Source organism: Coregonus clupeaformis, chromosome 1 (assembly GCF_020615455.1).
Source record: "Coregonus clupeaformis isolate EN_2021a chromosome 1, ASM2061545v1, whole genome shotgun sequence".
Taxonomy (NCBI): domain Eukaryota; kingdom Metazoa; phylum Chordata; class Actinopteri; order Salmoniformes; family Salmonidae; genus Coregonus; species Coregonus clupeaformis.
The window spans coordinates 67924098-67941300 of NC_059192.1; the positions used below are offsets into that span (position 1 = coordinate 67924098).

Below are 17203 nucleotides of genomic sequence, written 5' to 3' on the forward strand. Positions count from 1 at the left end.
ACACCGCGTCTCACAAAGACACAGCAGTTGGAACCAAAAATCTCAAATTTGGACTCCAGACCAAAGCACACATTTCCACCGGTCTGATGTCCATTGCTCGTGTTTCTTGGCCCAAGCAGGTCTCTTCTTGTTATTGGTGTCCTTTAGTAGTGGTTTCTTTGCAGCAATCTGACCATAATCCCCTCTGAACAGTTGATGTTGAGATGTGTCTGTGACTTGAACTCTAATGAACTTCTCCTCTGCAGCAGAGGTAACTCTGTGTCTTCCATTCCTGTTTCATCATAGCGCTTGATGGTTTTTGCGACTGCACTTGAAGAAACTTTCAAAGTTCTTGAAATGTTCCGTATTGACTGTCCTTCATGTCTTAAAGTAATGATGGACTGTCATTTCTCTTCACTTATTTGAGCTGTTCTTGCCATAATATGGACTTAGTCTTTTACCAAATAGGGCTATCTTCTGGTTTCAAAAAACAAATAAATCAATACCTCACGGCGCAACACCTCACGGCACAACACCTCTCCCCCATGTGACCTACTTGTTATATGTATGTACAGACATATATGTGTAACTGATAGATACAAAAACACACAAAACTGATTGGCTGAAACGCATTAAGAAGGATAGTAATTCCACAAATTAACCTTTAAGAAGGCACACCTGTTAAATTAAATGCATTCCAGGTGACTACCTCATGAAGCTGGTTGAGAGAATGCAAAGAATGTGCAAAGCTGTCATCAAGGCAAAGTGTGGCTATTTGAAGAATCTCAAATCTCAAATATATTTTGATTTGTTTAACACTTTTTTGGTTACTACATTATTCCATATGTTTATTTCATAGAGGTGATGTCTTCACTATTATTTTACAATGTAAAGAAATGTAAAAATAAAGAAAAACCCTTGAATGAGTAGGTGTGTCCAACCTTTTGTTTGGTAGTGTACATTTAAAAATATGAACTTGTAGTGTGTGTGTGTGTGCATCTATCAGTTACACATACATGTCTGTACATACACACAACAAGTAGGTCACATGGGGGAGAGGTGTTGTGCCGTGAGGTGTTGCGCCATGAGGTGTTGCTTTATTTGTTTTTTGAAACCAGGTTTGCTGTTCACTTGCGCTATATAAGATGGAAGGGAGTTCAATGCACTCATGGCTCTGTATAATACTGTAAGCTTCCTTGAATTTGTTCTGGACCTGGGGACTGTGAAAAGGCCCCTGGTGGCATGTCTGGTTGGGTAAGTGTATGTGTCAGTTAGGGCTGTGGCGATCATGACATTTTGTCAGCCGGTGATTGTCAAGCAAATAATGGCCGGTCTCACGGTAATTGACCGTTAATTAACGTAAACATTCCATGCGTAGCCTACAAGCCATTGATGCAGACCTTTCGAACATTTACATTTACAAAAAAATCAAATAAATCCATGTAATATAGCCTACACCATCACAATAAATCCATTCTTTATTTTAGACAGGTCTAAAGAAACATGATATAAAGAAATGTAGTCTATTTCAGAAGAACAGAATAACATACTCTGAGTTGTCCTTATTTTAGGCCATGATATGGCTGTGCCATATTGCTGTTGGCTACACTAGTTTATTTAGCAGACAAGTTTTGCTTAGAATTCCGTGGCATTATTTTATATTATTGTATAGTATGACGAATACAATTGAACATATCTGAATAAAATATAATGGATATTTTCTGCAAACTATTTGAGGGAGTGCGCACATGCAGCTATTCTGTGTTGAGCAGTTAACAAAGAAACAGGTCCTCCTATATGCATAACTTAGAGCTATTTATGTAACCTTAGTTGTGATGCAAATGTTGGGCTAAATGTTTAGATTTTTTATACATTCTAAGGCTGCATGATGCGACTCTAATGATGATTTGAAAAAAGTTGCATGAAAGGCATGAGCTCTGCTTTGTCTCTCAATTACAATTTGACAAGCACTTGATAATGCCTCAAATTTCCTGACTGCATCCCGTTTGTGTGGCCGTTGTGCCCTTGGGCTTAATATAATAATTATAATTCCCTTCTCCTGGCTGCATGCCGATGCACCTCTCATTCACATGGCTCTCTCACTCACATGGCTCTCAGTCACATGATTGGGTCTTTTCACAGGCTACAAGTGAAGACAGACACATCGGGAACGTAACTGTTTGGGTCATATTGAAGATATTGGAAGAACTGCCTACATTTACTTTAGTCCGCCAGCAAGATGAGTAGGCCTAACGAACAGCAAAAGCACTAGCCTATGTCAAACTACTATCCCCCATAGTACAAAAGTTGACCTATTCTATTCTCTGCGAGAATTAAGTATTCCAAACATAGTCCGGGACTATATAACCACTAGCATCAAAACACCTGTTTTAAGCTATGAGCCTGACGCAACAGATGACAATGTTTAGCTTAAAATGTTGCTAAACTATTAGGATATTTCATTACATTCTAAGCGCAGCAATGCGCACACGGCAGTAGGCTATATGCGCGAATGTTCCATTAGCAGGAAAACACCATTCTCAAAAGTGAACACAAATGTGATTATGCATGTAATTATTTTATTATAAAGGTGCATTTTTATGGTGAAAATGATCTTCCCCAAACTTGAAACTCAAGTGCTGTATGCCAGTTAGGCTCTACACCAGTTCTAAAGCGGATTAATGTGCTTCATTTTAAGAAGTTATTTGGCCACTTTAGTTGTGATACAAACCTTAGAAAAACATATAGGCCTATGGGCTAGGCTACATGAGGTGTGCGACTATGATTTGAAAAAGTCACAAAAAAAGCATGCAGTTTGCCCTAAGCTGGGCTTCATTCACAAATTATTATAATATATTATGCACAAGTGATAGGATAATATTGTCACCCATCACACTCTTCTTGATTTAATTTTGTTTTTACCTATTCTAAATAATATAGGTGTGAAATTTGTTTTGATTTAGAATGGAGAATTATCATTCACCTGTCTCAAAACAGGGGAAAAAAAGACATATCATCTATGCACTTAAACAGCGAATGGAGGACGCTTTTCCCGTCATTCATTTTCATGCCAGCCAGGTAGGCTATATTCTTGTTCAAAAGAGAAGAAATTGTGCTTAATATTAGGAAAGCTGAGAAATGAATATAGTAGGCCTAGCTGATGGGATCCTCCTCTTTTTAAAGGAGGCCATCACTGTTTTCTCACGCAATTGCATAGCCTATAGAAATGTTGCGCAACATGAGCTCATGGGCTCTCATTAAGTGTTTGATTAGATTTTCAAATACATTTGCATTGATGTCAGAGTGATTAGAGGGACAATCGAGTGCAGAGTACCAGGCAGTTAGCAAATTTGGTAGGCTACTAATGACCATCAGCAGCATCAGAGCTTGGAGAAGCCTAATTAGCGTGACTAAATGGTCACATGGAATTTAACTGCTGTCATGACTCGTGACTGCCGGTGTGGCGGTAATACAGTCACCATAACAGCACTAGTGTCAGTGCTATGTGTAAATTGACTATGCAAACAATTTGGAATTTCCAACACATTCATGTTTCTTATGTGTGATGCTACTGATTTTATGTGTGATGTTACTTTGACATGGTTTTGGGAAACAGACACTATACACAGTGGTCCATCACTGGTTAGAGTATACAATGGTGACTGACAGAATATTGATAGAACAATTTCACAATTGTCAGTGGACGTAATACTCCAACACAAATAATTTCACAGGCCTTATGTTTATTTTAGAAATTAAATGTTCACATGCCATACAAGCACTTCTAAACTGAAATAATTACAATACAAAATCTGAATTTAGATATTATTAAGCAGATTATCTACCCCTCTGCTATTGGTTGCACTGATGCAAACAATACGAGTAATGGTGTTTAAGTGTTAAACATATGATATGACTTTTTGTTTTATACTACCCTCATCAAACAGAAAAATAAAGATCAATTGACAGATAAAAGTAACATATAACATCAGCATGCAGTGATAGTGGTTATGACAAAGTATACATCACTGTGGATGACTAGTTTTATGAAAAAGTGGAGTTGTCCATATCCACATTATTTTACATAATGTCTATTAAACTAATACCCATATCTCTCTGACTATTTACACTTGTTCTATACCTAAAGATTAATTCCTTCTATTTATCATCCACTATCTCTCCATTATCTCTGCTTTTTACCCTCCTCTCTCGTTTCCCGTTCTCCTCTCCCTGGCATTAAGTTCAAACTTGACACTGACGTTGACTTACTTTGTCACCTCTCTCTCTCTCTCTCCCACTCTCTCTCTCTCTCTCACTCTCTCGCGCTTTCGCTCTCTCTCTCTTTTACCCCCCTCTCTCTATCCATCTTTCTGAGGACACTCTCGCATTTCTCTCTTGAGCACTCCATCTCTCTCTCTCTCTCTCTCTCTCTCTCTCTCTCTCTCTCTCTCTCTCTCTCTCTCTCTTTCTCTCTCTCTCCCCATCTCTCTCTCTTTTACTCTCTCCTTTGCACACATAGTATTGTCAACAAAGCCAGAGAACAAGGGAGAGGGGTGAACGAGGGAATAAAAGAGTGCAAAGTGGAGTAATAAGTGTTTTTTTCCATCTCAGAAGTACATATCTTTCACCACATCCTATGGTGAGTTTGCATCTTTTAATCATTTTGTGTCATGAAATACCAATCAAATCAAATGTCGGTAGATTTCGTGGCTATAACAAAGATTTAAGGGAAGGTTTGAGGAGAGACACAACTTAGTGAGACACATCAGATGAACAGACATAGAAAGTAAAAATAAAGAATAATACAGCGACAGAGGACAGAGTTGATTAGTTTTGGTTGAAGCACTTTCGGGAACCTTTCGGCAGCCAAAGCAGTGCGTGACCTTTGACTCTGGCTTGTCAGGGTTGGAGAAAACAGGCTCTTATTGTTACCTGCATACTGTGCCTTTGCATGTGTCTGTTACATGAATTGATGCCGTGTTAGGATTTACAGAAGAGGACACAAGAATAGTTATACTATATGCATGTAAAATGGAAGTGTTTGTGTACAGATGAAGATATATACCGGTGTGTTTGCGTGAAATTATTTTAACCACTGATATGAGTGGGTTTAGAAGGTGGTTTAGTGGTGACTTCTCAAGAAAATACACTGTGTGTGTGTGTGTGTGCTTAGAAGTTATGATGATGGAGCTAAAAGCAAGAAGCATAATAAATGTAATTCCTCTCAGAGTGGGTTCTAATGTACCGCGTGGTTCCCTGTGGTATACTAGCATATGAATGTACAACACACGTGTTATGACAGCATGCCTGTAACTAACTCCATTTCTGTCTGTCATCGTGAGGCTAATTTGCCACAATGCCGGTCATGTCTGAACTCATGTGATATCAACCCCCCTTCTTTCTCTTCTCTTCCCACCCCAGCTTTTCCAGTCTCTAAGGGAAGGCGAGAGGGGCGAGGGTCAAGGGTGAGGCGAGAAGCGAGAGAGGGCTGGAAGAGCTCGGGTTAAGGTGTTTGGCGTTCCTATTTCTGGCGGAGGGGGAGAACGTATCATGTATGAGAAGTTAACCATAATGAACCTGCAAAGCGGCTTGAACTGGACTGAGCCCAACAACTGGTACCATGACCTGACCACAGTACAAACACAACACAGCACAGGTGAGTTGAAATTCAACGCATTCACTAAGGAAGGATAAGACAATGTAACAATTAACATATCAACCCATTACACAACCCTATGAAATGCTGTCTCGTTTTCATGGCCATTGCCTTAGAATTCTTAACCAACTCTCTCTCAGTCTAAATACTGTCTGTTTATTGTTTGTAAATATTACCAGCAGGATTTAGGTCAAATTACATTTTAAATCAGTCAAAGCAATGAGAAAAATTGGAATTGGAATTTCAGTTCACTTCCTGTATTGACTGAAATTAAATGGAATTGACCCCAACCCAGAATAACAGTGCATGTGTCAATGTAATTCGTCTGACATTTTAATGTTTGTCCACCGCCTCTCTCCGTCAGTGCCCGAGGGCTGTCTGTCGGACACAGATGGAGGCCTGGGAGACGAAGGTGGTGGTGGAGGAGATGGGGGAGGAAGAGGAGGAGTAGGAGGAGGGCCGGTGGAGAGGGATGAGGGTGAGGAGTCACAGCTGAGGCTGCAGCTGAAGAGGAAGCTACAGAGGAACAGGACCAGCTTCACTCAAGAGCAGATTGAGGCGCTGGAGAAAGGTCAGACAGGTTTCAGCCAATCACAATTCACCATGCTTGAGCTTCAGCCAATCACAATGTGTCTTGATTGAGCTTCAGCCAATCACAGTGTGCCTTGCTGGAGCCAGAGCGTCACAGAGTCAGTCACTATGGTGGCAGTGTTTTTCCTGCCTCGGTCAGAGGCCTCAATTCATGCATTTGGTACTTGGATCTGTGCATAAGTCAAGATATTCTGACCCGCCTCGTAACGGTTTCAGGGTCTGTAAAATGGGCTATACATTAGATCTGAAAAATGTCAGTCACTCTTGGACAGGGTTCCCCAACTGGGGTGATTTTATTTGGCCCCCCAAGTTTTCTGAGCAAATTATTTTTTATATATACACTACCAGTCAAACGTTTGGACACACCTACTCATTCAAGGGTTTTTCTTTATTTTTACTATTTTTTACATTGTAGAATAATAGTGAAGACATCAAAACTATGAAATTACACATATGGAATCATGTAGTAACCAAAAAAGTGTTAAAGAAATCAAAATATATTTTATATTTGAGATTTTTCAAATAGCCACCCCCTTTGCCTTGATGACAGCTTTGCACACTCTTAGCATTCTCTCAACCAGCTTCACCTGGAATGCTTTTCCAACAGTCTTAAAGGAGTTCCCACATATGCTGAGCACTTGTATATTGTTGGACATAAAACACTGTAAAAACACCAGCAAATCAGCTCTATGTGATTTTCATTTTCCACATTATTCTGATGCATAATAGAAAGATATACACGCAGTGGGCAGTTTATTAGGTACAACCAGATAGTACCGGGTCGGACCCCCCTATGCCTCCAGAACAGCCGGAATTCTTCAGCATGGATTCTATAAGGTGTGGCGTTCAAACGTTGATCAATTGGTATCAAGGGAACTAACGTGTGCCAGGAAAACATTCCCACACAATTATACCAATGCCACCAGCCTGTACCGTTGAAACCAGGCAGGCTGGGACCATGGATTCATGTTGCTTATGCCAAATCCTGACTCTTCCATCAGCATGACGCAACAGGAACTGGGATTCGTCGGACCAGGCGATGTTTTTCCTCAATTGTCCAGTGTTGGTGATCGTTTGCCCACTGGAGCCGCTTCTTCTTATTTTTAGCTGAAAGGAGTTGAACCCGGTGTGGTCGTCTGCTGCAATAGCCCATCCGTAACAACGAGTTTTACATTCCGAGGTGGCGTTTTGCACACCACTGTTGTGCTGCGTCGTTATTTGCCTGTTTGTGGCCCGCCTGTTAGCTTGCACGATTCTTGCCATTCTCCTTCGACCTCTCTCATCAACAAGCTGTTTTCGCCCACAGGACTGCCGCTGACTGGATGTTTTTTGTTTGTCACACCATTCTTGGTAAACCCTAGACACTGTCGTGCGTGAAAAGCCCAGGAGGCTGTCCATTTCTGAGATACTGGAACCAGCACACCTGGCACCGACGATCATACCATGCTTAAAGTTGCTTAGGTCACTTGTTTTGCCCATTCTAACATTCAATCGAACAGTAACTGAATGCCTCGATGCCTGTCTGCCTGCTTTATATAGCAAGCCATGGCCACGTGACTCACTGTCTGTAGAAGCATATCATTTTCGTGAACGGGGTGTTGTACTTAATAAACTGGCCACTTAGTGTATGTGATTGTTTACAAATGAAAGCAAGGTTTGAAATTAGTCAATATTATATCTGTTTGGGCTTCTTGCGGTCAATTTGCAGTCTACAAATGATTAGTAATTGTGTTCCGGCCCCTTGACCATCCACTCAAGAAAAAAATTGTCCCGTGGCTGAATCTAGTTGATGATTCCTGCTCTAGGAGGTAGGGAAACTGGGAAACTGAGGTTATTAGGTATATCTGTTTCTGCAAAATAATAACAATAGCTGGACAAAAAGGTCAAATTCATAGAAAAAAGGGAATGTCCGCTCACTTTTTTGCTGCTCAAAAACCTGCTCTTTTCATTAAGCTTATAGAAAGGGCTCCCGAGTGGCGCAGCGGTCTAAGGCACTGCATTTCAGTGCTTGAGGCATCACTACAGACCCTCTGGTTTGATTCCAGGCTGTATCACAACCGGCCGTGATTGGGAGTCCCATAGGGCGGCGCACAATTGGCCCAGCATCGTCCGGGTTTGGCCGGTGTAGGCCGTCATTGTAAATAAGAATTTGTTCTTAACTGATTTGCCTAGTTAAATAAAGGTAAAATACATTTAAAAAAAATAAAAATAGGTTACAACGTACAGTGGTACAGTGGTACAGTGGTTTGACTGACATGGTCTTCGTCATTTACTTTGTAGCCTGATGTGGACCCGAAAACAATTCCGTGACCCTGGTGTAACTATCCCTTGAGGTGGATGGGGGGGGGGACAGTGTCCGTTATGCGGCCAACTGTAAACATATTGTTATGGTCGCTCCAGGCAAATTACTTTAATGAGACAAACTGGCCTAAATGCAAGTAAGAGGGAGGCACGGTTGGACAGATAAAAGGCCAAAATCAGGCCAAAAATCTGATCTTCACTAATCAGATGGGAAATCTGATGCTGGGTGTGAACACATATCAGTGATTCAAATTAATTAAAATTAGTTTACTTGAGATTTATTCATGTAGTGGCTAGCCTATACATTGGCAGCGAAAAGCTAAATTTCAGTATAAAAGAGACTAAAAGAGAAAAATCCTTTGTGTTTTAGAAATGCTCTATCAAAACCCATCTATTAAAATAAAATAAAGAATAAAAAAATGTTTTACTGTGATACAGTGATTACTGTATCTTTGAAAGACACTAGTTATACACCTCAATTACTTATAATCTGAAACATCAATCAAGACACACCTGAATGACCATCCGAATGACTTAGTCGCAGACACAGCAGTTACACGCTTTTAGAATGCGGCTAGCCGAGTACGTGGCAGGGTCAACAGACAATCACGGACTACAAAAGGAAAACCAGCCATGTTGCCGACACAGATGTCTTGCTTCCGCGCAAGATAAACACCTTCTTCGCCCGCTTTGAGGATAACACAGTGCCACCGACGCGGCCCACTACCAAGGACTGTGGGGTCTCCTTCTCTGTGGCCGACGTAAGTAAGATTTTAAGCGTGTTAACCCTCGCAAGGCTGCAGGCCCAGACGACATTCCTAGCCGCGTCCTCAGAGCATGCGCAGACCAGCTTGCTGGTGTGTTTACGGACATATTCAATCTTTCCCTATCTCAGTCTGCTGTCCCCACATGCTTCAAGATGGCCACCATTGTTCCTGTACCCAAAAAAGCAATGGTAACTGAACTAAATGACTATCGCCCCGTAGCACTCACCTCTGTCATCATAAAGCGCTTTGAGAAACTAGTCAAGGATGATATCACCTCTACCTTACCTGTCAACCTAGACCCACTTCAATTTGCTTACCGCCCCAATAGATCCACAGATGATGCAATCACCATCACACTGCACACTGCCCTATCCCATCTGGACAAGAGTAATACCTATGTAAGAATGCTGTTCATTGACTATAGCTCAGCATTCAACACCATTGTACCATCCACGCTCATCATTAAGCTCGAGACCCTGGGTCTGAACCCCACCCTGTGCAACTGGGTCCTGGACTTCCTGACGGGCCGCCCTCAGGTGGTGAAGGTAGGAAACAATACCTCCACTTCGCTGATCCTCAACACTGGGGCCCGACAAGGGTGCGCACTCAGCCCACTCCTGTACTCCCTGTTCACTCATGACTGCGTGGCCAAGCACGCCTCCAACTCAATCATCAAGTTTGCAGATGTCACAACAGTAGTAGGCTTGATTACCAACAATGACGAGACAGCCTACATGGAGGAGGTGAGGGCTCTGGGAGTGTGGTGCCAGGAAAATAAACTCTCGCTCAACGTCAACAAAACAAAGGAGATGATCGTGGACTTCAGGAAACAGCAGAGGGAGTACCCCCCTATCCACATCGACGGGACCGCAGTGGAGAAGGTGGAAAGCTTCAAGTTCCTTGGCGTACACATCACTGACAAACTGAAATGGTCCCCCTACACAGACAGTGTGGTGAAGAAAGCGCAACAGTGCCTCTTCAACCTCAGGATGCTGAAGACATTTGGCTTGGCACCTAAAACCCTCACAAACTTTTACAGTTGCACAATTGAGAGCATCCTGTTGGGCTGTATCACCACCAGGTATGGCAAATGCACCCCCCGCAACAGCAGGGCTCTCCAGAGGGTGTTGCGGTCTGCCCAACGCATTACCAGGGGCAAACTACCCGTCCTCCAGAACACCTACAGCACCCAATGTCACAGGAAGGCCAAAAAGATAATCAAGGACATCAACCACCCGAACCACTGCCTGTTCACCCCGCTATCATCCAGAAGGCAAGGTCAGTACAGGTGCATCAAATCTGGGACCGAGAAACTGAAAAACAGCTTCTATCTCAAGGCCGTCACTGTTAAATAGCCATCACTAGCACATTAGAGGCATTTTGCTACACCCACAATAACATCTGCTAAACACGTGTATGTGACCAATACAATTTGATTTGATTTGATTTATTAAGCTGTTCTTAACGCAATCAGTGTAGAAAGATTTGTACAATATCAGTAACTGCGATCGAATGTATTGCTTAGACCAGTGTTGTAGGGCGGCAGGTAGCCTAGCGGTTTAGAGCGTTGGGCCGGTAAACGAAATGTCGCTTGTTCAAATCCCCAAGCAGACTAGATGAAAAATGTATCGATATGCCCTTGAGCAATGCGCTTAACCCTAATTGCACACTAAATATAACAATTACATTTGAGAAAAACAATGGCAACACCAGCTATTCTCTCGTGGAATTTGAAAAGCCATAATATTCCTATCCAGCTGTCTTGATATTCTAGCAAGAAACAATGTTGATATAGCAAAGCTCCAAGAAACACACCTGCTCCAAAAGGACACACATAGAAAAAAGAACCATTTGTACAAACTGGCTGCTTTTTCATCAGCCCCAAACAAAACTAAGGGTGTAATCATAATGATACATAAGAAACTCTAAATCACCATCCTTGGTAAAAGCGAAGACCAAGAAGGAAGAATAACTTTCCTTAAATGTATCCATAATGGAAAGAAGGAAACACTTTACTTGACACCCAGAGTCAAAACACGTTATGACACGGTCATAACAATGTCATAACAGCTGACATAACTTGTCATAACCTGTTATAATATCGTAATAACACTGTCATGACACATATTTAGACCTGTTGTGACATACAGTGCATTCAGAAAGTATTCAGAACCGTTGACTTTTCCACATTTTCTTATGTTACAGCCTTATTCTAAAATTGATTAAATAAAACAATTCCCTCATCAATCTACACACAATACCCCATAATGACAAAGAGAAAACAGGTTTTGAGAAATCTTGGCATACATATCAAAATAAAAATATGACTTATTTACATAAGTATTCAGACCCTTTGCTGTGAGACTCGAAATTAAGCTCAGGTGCATCCTGTTTCCATTGATCAACCTTGAGTTGTTTCTACAACTTGATTGGAGTCCACCTGTAGTAAATTCAATTGATTGGACATGATTTGGAAAGGCACACACCTGTCTATATAAGGTCCCACAGTTGACAGTGCATGTCAGAGCAAAAACCAAGCCATGAGGTTGAAGGAATTGTCCGTAGAGCTCCGAGACAGGATTGTGTCGAGGCACAGATCTGGGGAAGGGTACCAAAAAATGTCTGCAGCATTGAAGGTCCCCAAGAACACAGTGGCCTCCATATTCTTAAATGGAAGAAGTTTGGAACTACCAATACTCTTCCTAGAGCTGGCAGCCTGGCCAAACAGAGCAATCGGGGGTGAAGGGCCTTGGTCAGGTAGGTCACCAAGAACCTGAGGCAAAGATGAATGGAGCAAAGTACAAAGAGATCCTTGATGAAAACCTGCTCCAGAGCGCTAAGGACCTCAGACTGTGGCAAAGGTTCACCTTCCAACAGGACAACGACCTAAGCACACAGCCAAGACAACGCAGGAGTGGGTTTGGGACAAATCTCGGAATGTCCTTGAGTGGCCCAGCCAGAGCCCGGACTTGAACCCGATCTAACATCTCTGGAGAGACCTGAAAATAGCTGTGCAGCGATGCTCCCCATCCAACCTGACAGAGCTTGAGAGGATCTGCAGAGAAGAATGGGAGAAACTCCCCAGATACAGGTGTGCCAAGCTTGTAGCGTCATACCCAAGAATAGTCAAGGCTGTAATCACTGCCAAAAGTGCTTTAACAAAGTACTGAGTAAAGGGTCTGAATAGTAACAGTTTTTATTTGTAATACATTTGCAAACATTTCTAAAAACCTGTTTTTGCTTTGTCACTATGGGGTATTGTGTGTAGATTGATGAGGGGAAAAACTATTTAATCAAATTTAGAATAAGGCTGTAACGTAACAAAATGTAGAAAAAGTAAATCGGTTTGAATATTTTTTCCAAATGCCCTGTATATTGCATTATTTTATGGCTGGTTATGACACCTACATAAGAATGTCAAAACCCACATAACCTACCACACAAGGCAAAACATTTCATTACACCATAGCCTACATGTACAGTATGTTTATGTTATATATATTTTTCTAAATTGACCATATTAAATTGTCATTGTAATTGCGCCCACAATGATATCAGACATGCACCTACCTTTGATGCTGATGACTGGGATGAATGCAGGAGCAGATTTCCGGAGCAGGACAAGACACCCTCTTTTTGACTGATGACTGATATAAGGGCATGTACATGATAGGCCTATCTTGCTTATATGATTATGATGGTCATAATGCTTCTTGACAGTGTCATAAAGTTTATTTTCTTAGTCAAAGTAAAGTGACACAGGATAGTCATAATGCTTCTGGACAGTGTCATAATGTGTATTTTCTTAGTCCAAGTGAAGTGACACAGGATGGTCATAGCGCTTCATGAAAGTTTCATAAAGTGTATTTTCTACCAGCTATTTCAATTATTTAAAATATGATGAAAAAACATGTCTGTAAAGAATTCATTAAAAACAACAAAGGATTCGTTTGAAAGGTGCTTCAACAAAGTATTGAGTAAAGGGTCTGAATACTTATAAGGTATTATTTGTATATTTTTTTTATACATTTTCAAACATTTCTAAAAACTTTTTTCACTTTGTCATTATGGGGTATTGTGTGCAGATTGATGATTTTTATTTATTTTTTAAATCAATTTTAGAATGAGGCTGTAACGTAACAAAATGTGGAAAAAGCCAAGGGGTCTGAATATTTTCCGAATGCACTGTATGTCTTGGGGAGGGTGGGGGGCTCTACTAAGCTATATGGAATTACTTTAAGAAGGTCATACCAAGGATCATTTTGCTATTTGATTTTGAATTTTAAGACACCTTGAGGTATAAAGATTGTATGATATTTAATGAACATTATTATTTGGCCTTACTGCTATTAGCCAATGCAAACACATTGAATAACAGATTCATTACATGGAACAACAGATCTAAAGGAAGATTGTTCTGAAGTGTCTGTCCTATATCTTAGAGATACACTCAGTCGCGAAGTGGTAGGCCACACAATCTCACAGAACGGGACCGCGTAAAAATGGTCTGTCCTCGGTTGCAACACAACTACCGAGTTTGGTATTTGGTATTTTATTAGGATCCCAATAAGCTGTTGCAAAAGCAGCAGCTACTCTTCCTGGGGTCCACACAAAACATGAAACATGACATAATACAGAACATTAATAGACAAGAACAACTCAAGGACAGAACTACATACAGTGGGGAGAACAAGTATTTGATACACTGCCGATTTTGCAGGTTTTCCTACTTACAAAGCATTTAGAGGTCTGTAATTTTTATCATAGGTACACTTCAACTGTGAGAGAAATCCAGAAAATCACATTGTATGATTTTTAAGTAATTCATTTGCATTTTATTGCATGACAAGTATTTGATACATCAGAAAAGCAGAACTTAATATTTGGTACAGAAACCTTTGTTTGCAATTACAGAGATCATACGTTTCCTGTAGGTCTTGACCAGGTTTGCACACACAGCAGCAGGGATTTTGGCCCACTCCTCCATACAGACCTTCTCCAGATCCTTCAGGTTTCGGGGCTGTCGCTGGGCAATACGGACTTTCAGCTCCCTCCAAAGATGTTCTATTGGGTTCAGGTCTGGATACTGGCTAGGCCACTCCAGGACCTTGAGATGCTTCTTACGGAGCCACTCCTTAGTTGCACTGGCTGTGTGTTTTGGGTCGTTGTCATGCTGGAAGACCCAGCCACGACCCATCTTCAATGCTCTTACTGAGGGAAGGAGGTTGTTGGCCAAGATCTCGCGATACATGGCCCCATCCATCCTCCCCCCAATACGGTGCAGTCGTCCTGTCCCCTTTGCAGAAAAGCATCTCCAAAGAATGATGTTTCCACCTCCATGCTTCACGGTTGGGATGGTGTTCTTGGGGTTATACTTATCCTTCTTCTTCCTCCAAACACGGCGAGTGGAGTTTAGACCAAAAAGCTATATTTTGTCTCTTCAGACCACATGACCTTCTCCCATTCCTCCTCTGGATCATCCAGATGGTCATTGGCAAACGTCAGACGGGCCTGGACATGCGCTGGCTTGAGCAGGGGGACCTTGCGTGCGCTGCAGGATTTTAATCCATGACGGCGTAGTGTGTTACTGATGGTTTTCTTTGAGACTGTGGTCCCAGCTCTCTTCAGGTCATTGACCAGGTCCTGCCGTGTAGTTCTGGGCTGATCCCTCACCTTCCTCATGATCATTGATGCCCCACGAGGTGAGATCTTGCATGGAGCCCCAGACCGAGGGTGATTGACCGTCATCTTGAACTTCTTCCATTTTCTAATAATTGCGCCAACAGTTGTTGCCTTCTCACCAAGCTGCTTGCCTATTGTCCTGTAGCCCATCCCAGCCTTGTGCAGGTCTACAGTTTTATCCCTGATGTCCTTACACAGCTCTCTGGTCTTGGTCATTGTGGAGAGGTTGGAGTCTGTTTGATTGAGTGTGTGGACAGGTGCCTTTTATACAGGTAACAAGTTCAAACAGGTGCAGTTAATACAGGTAATGAGTGGAGAACAGGAGGGCTTCTTAAAGAAAAACTAACAGGTCTGTGAGAGCCGGAATTCTTACTGGTTGGTAGGTGATGAAATACTTATGTCATGCAATAAAATGCAAATTAATTACTTAAAAATCATACAATGTGATTTTCTGGATTTTTGTTTTAGATTCAGTCTCTCACAGTTGAAGTGTACCTATGATAAACATTACAGACCTCTACATGCTTTGTAAGTAGGAAAACCTGCAAAATCGGCAGTGTATCAAATACTTGTTCTCCCCACTGTATATATTTTTTATAGGCACACTTAGCCTACATATCAATACATACACACAAACTATCTAGGTCAAATAGGGGAGAGGCATTATGCCATGAGGTTTGATTAATCTGTTTTTTTTAAACCAGGCTTGCTGTTTATTTGAGCAATATGAGATGGAATGGAGTTCCATGCAATAATGGCTCTATATAATACTGTACGCTTTCTTGAATTTGTTCTGGATTTGGGGACTGTGAAAAGACCCCTGGTGGCATGTCTGGTGGGGTAACTGTGTGTGTCAGAGCTGTGTGTAAATTGACTATGCAAACAATTTGGGACACATAAATATTTCTTATGAAAAGAAGAAGTGATGCATTCAGTCTCTCCTCAACACTTAGCCAAGAGAGACTGGCATGCATAGTATTTATAGCAGCCCTCTGATTACAATGATGAGCAAGACGTGCCGCTCTGTTCTGGGCCAGCTGCAGCTTAACTAGGTCTTTCCTTGCAGCACTCATCCACACGACTGGACAACATTCAAGATAAGACAAAACTAGAGCCTGCAGGACTTGCTTTTTGCAGTGTGGTGTCAAAAAAGCAGAGCATCTCTTTATTATGGACAGACATCTCACTATCTTTACAACCATTGAATCTATATGTTTTGACCATGACAGTTTATAATCTAAGGTAACGCCAAGTAATTTAGTCTCCTCAACTTGTTCAACATCCACACCATTCATTACCAAATTCAGCTGAGGTCTAGAACTTAGGGAACGATTTGTACCAAATACAATGATCTTAGTTTTAACGATGTTTGGGACCAGTTTATGACTGGCCACCCATTCCAAAACAGACTGCAACTCTTTGTTAAGGGTTTCAGTGACTTAATTAGCTGTGGTTGCTGATGCGTATATGGTTGAATCATCAGCATACATGAACACACATGCTCTGCTTAATAATAATAATAATATGCCATTTAGCAGACGCTTTGCCAGTGGCAGGTCATTGGTAAAAATAGAAAAGAGTAGAGGGCCTAGAGAGCTGCCCTGCGGTACACCACACTTTACATGTTTGACAATAGAGAAGCTTCCATTTAAAAAAAAAAAACTGTGAGTTCTGTTAGATAGATAACTCTGAATCCACGATATGGCACTTTTACACCCTGATCTGTTTCACCTGTCTTTTTGATTGTCTCCACCCCCCTCCAGGTGTCGCCCAATTTCACCATTATCCCCAGTGTATTTATACCTGTGTTCTCTGTCTGTTGCCAGTTTGTTTTGTTACGTCATACCTACCAGCGTTTTTCCCCTTGCTCCTGTCTTTTTCAAGTCCCTATTTTCTATTTTTCCCGGTTTTGACCATTCTGCCTGCCCTGACCCTGAGCCTGCCTGCCTTTCTGTAACTTGTCCACCCTGGATTATTGACCTCTGCCTGCCCTGATCCTGAGATTGCCTGCCATTCTGTACCTTTTGGACTCTGATCTGGATCACTGATCTCTGCCTGCCCTTGACCTGTCGTTTGCCTGCTCCTGTTTTTGTAATAAACTTTTCTTACTTTGACACTGTCTGCATCTGGGTTTTCTCCTGAAACGTGATAAACACATGCGTTTTTTCAACAAGAGGTTATGGTCAATAATATCAAAGGCTGCACTGAAATCTAACGGCACAGCTCC

General features: G+C 41.6%; 1 protein-coding gene across 3 annotated transcripts in view; it reads left to right on the plus strand.

Moving 5' to 3' along the window:
- Positions 1-4430: 4430 nt before the first annotated feature.
- LOC121572738 (paired box protein Pax-6-like) overlaps positions 4431-17203 on the plus strand; it is a 50469-nt gene continuing 37696 nt past the window's right edge. The window contains exons 1-3 of one of the 3 annotated variants that reach the window (XM_041884764.2): positions 4431-4618; positions 5401-5635; positions 6000-6206. In XM_041884764.2, coding sequence (XP_041740698.1) covers positions 5530-5635; positions 6000-6206 — 313 coding nt within the window. In that variant the 5' untranslated portion in view covers positions 4431-4618; positions 5401-5529. The remainder of the gene's footprint in view (positions 4619-5400; positions 5636-5999; positions 6207-17203) is intronic. The other 2 variants (XR_006001901.2, XR_006001902.2) reach the window with 2 other exon arrangements.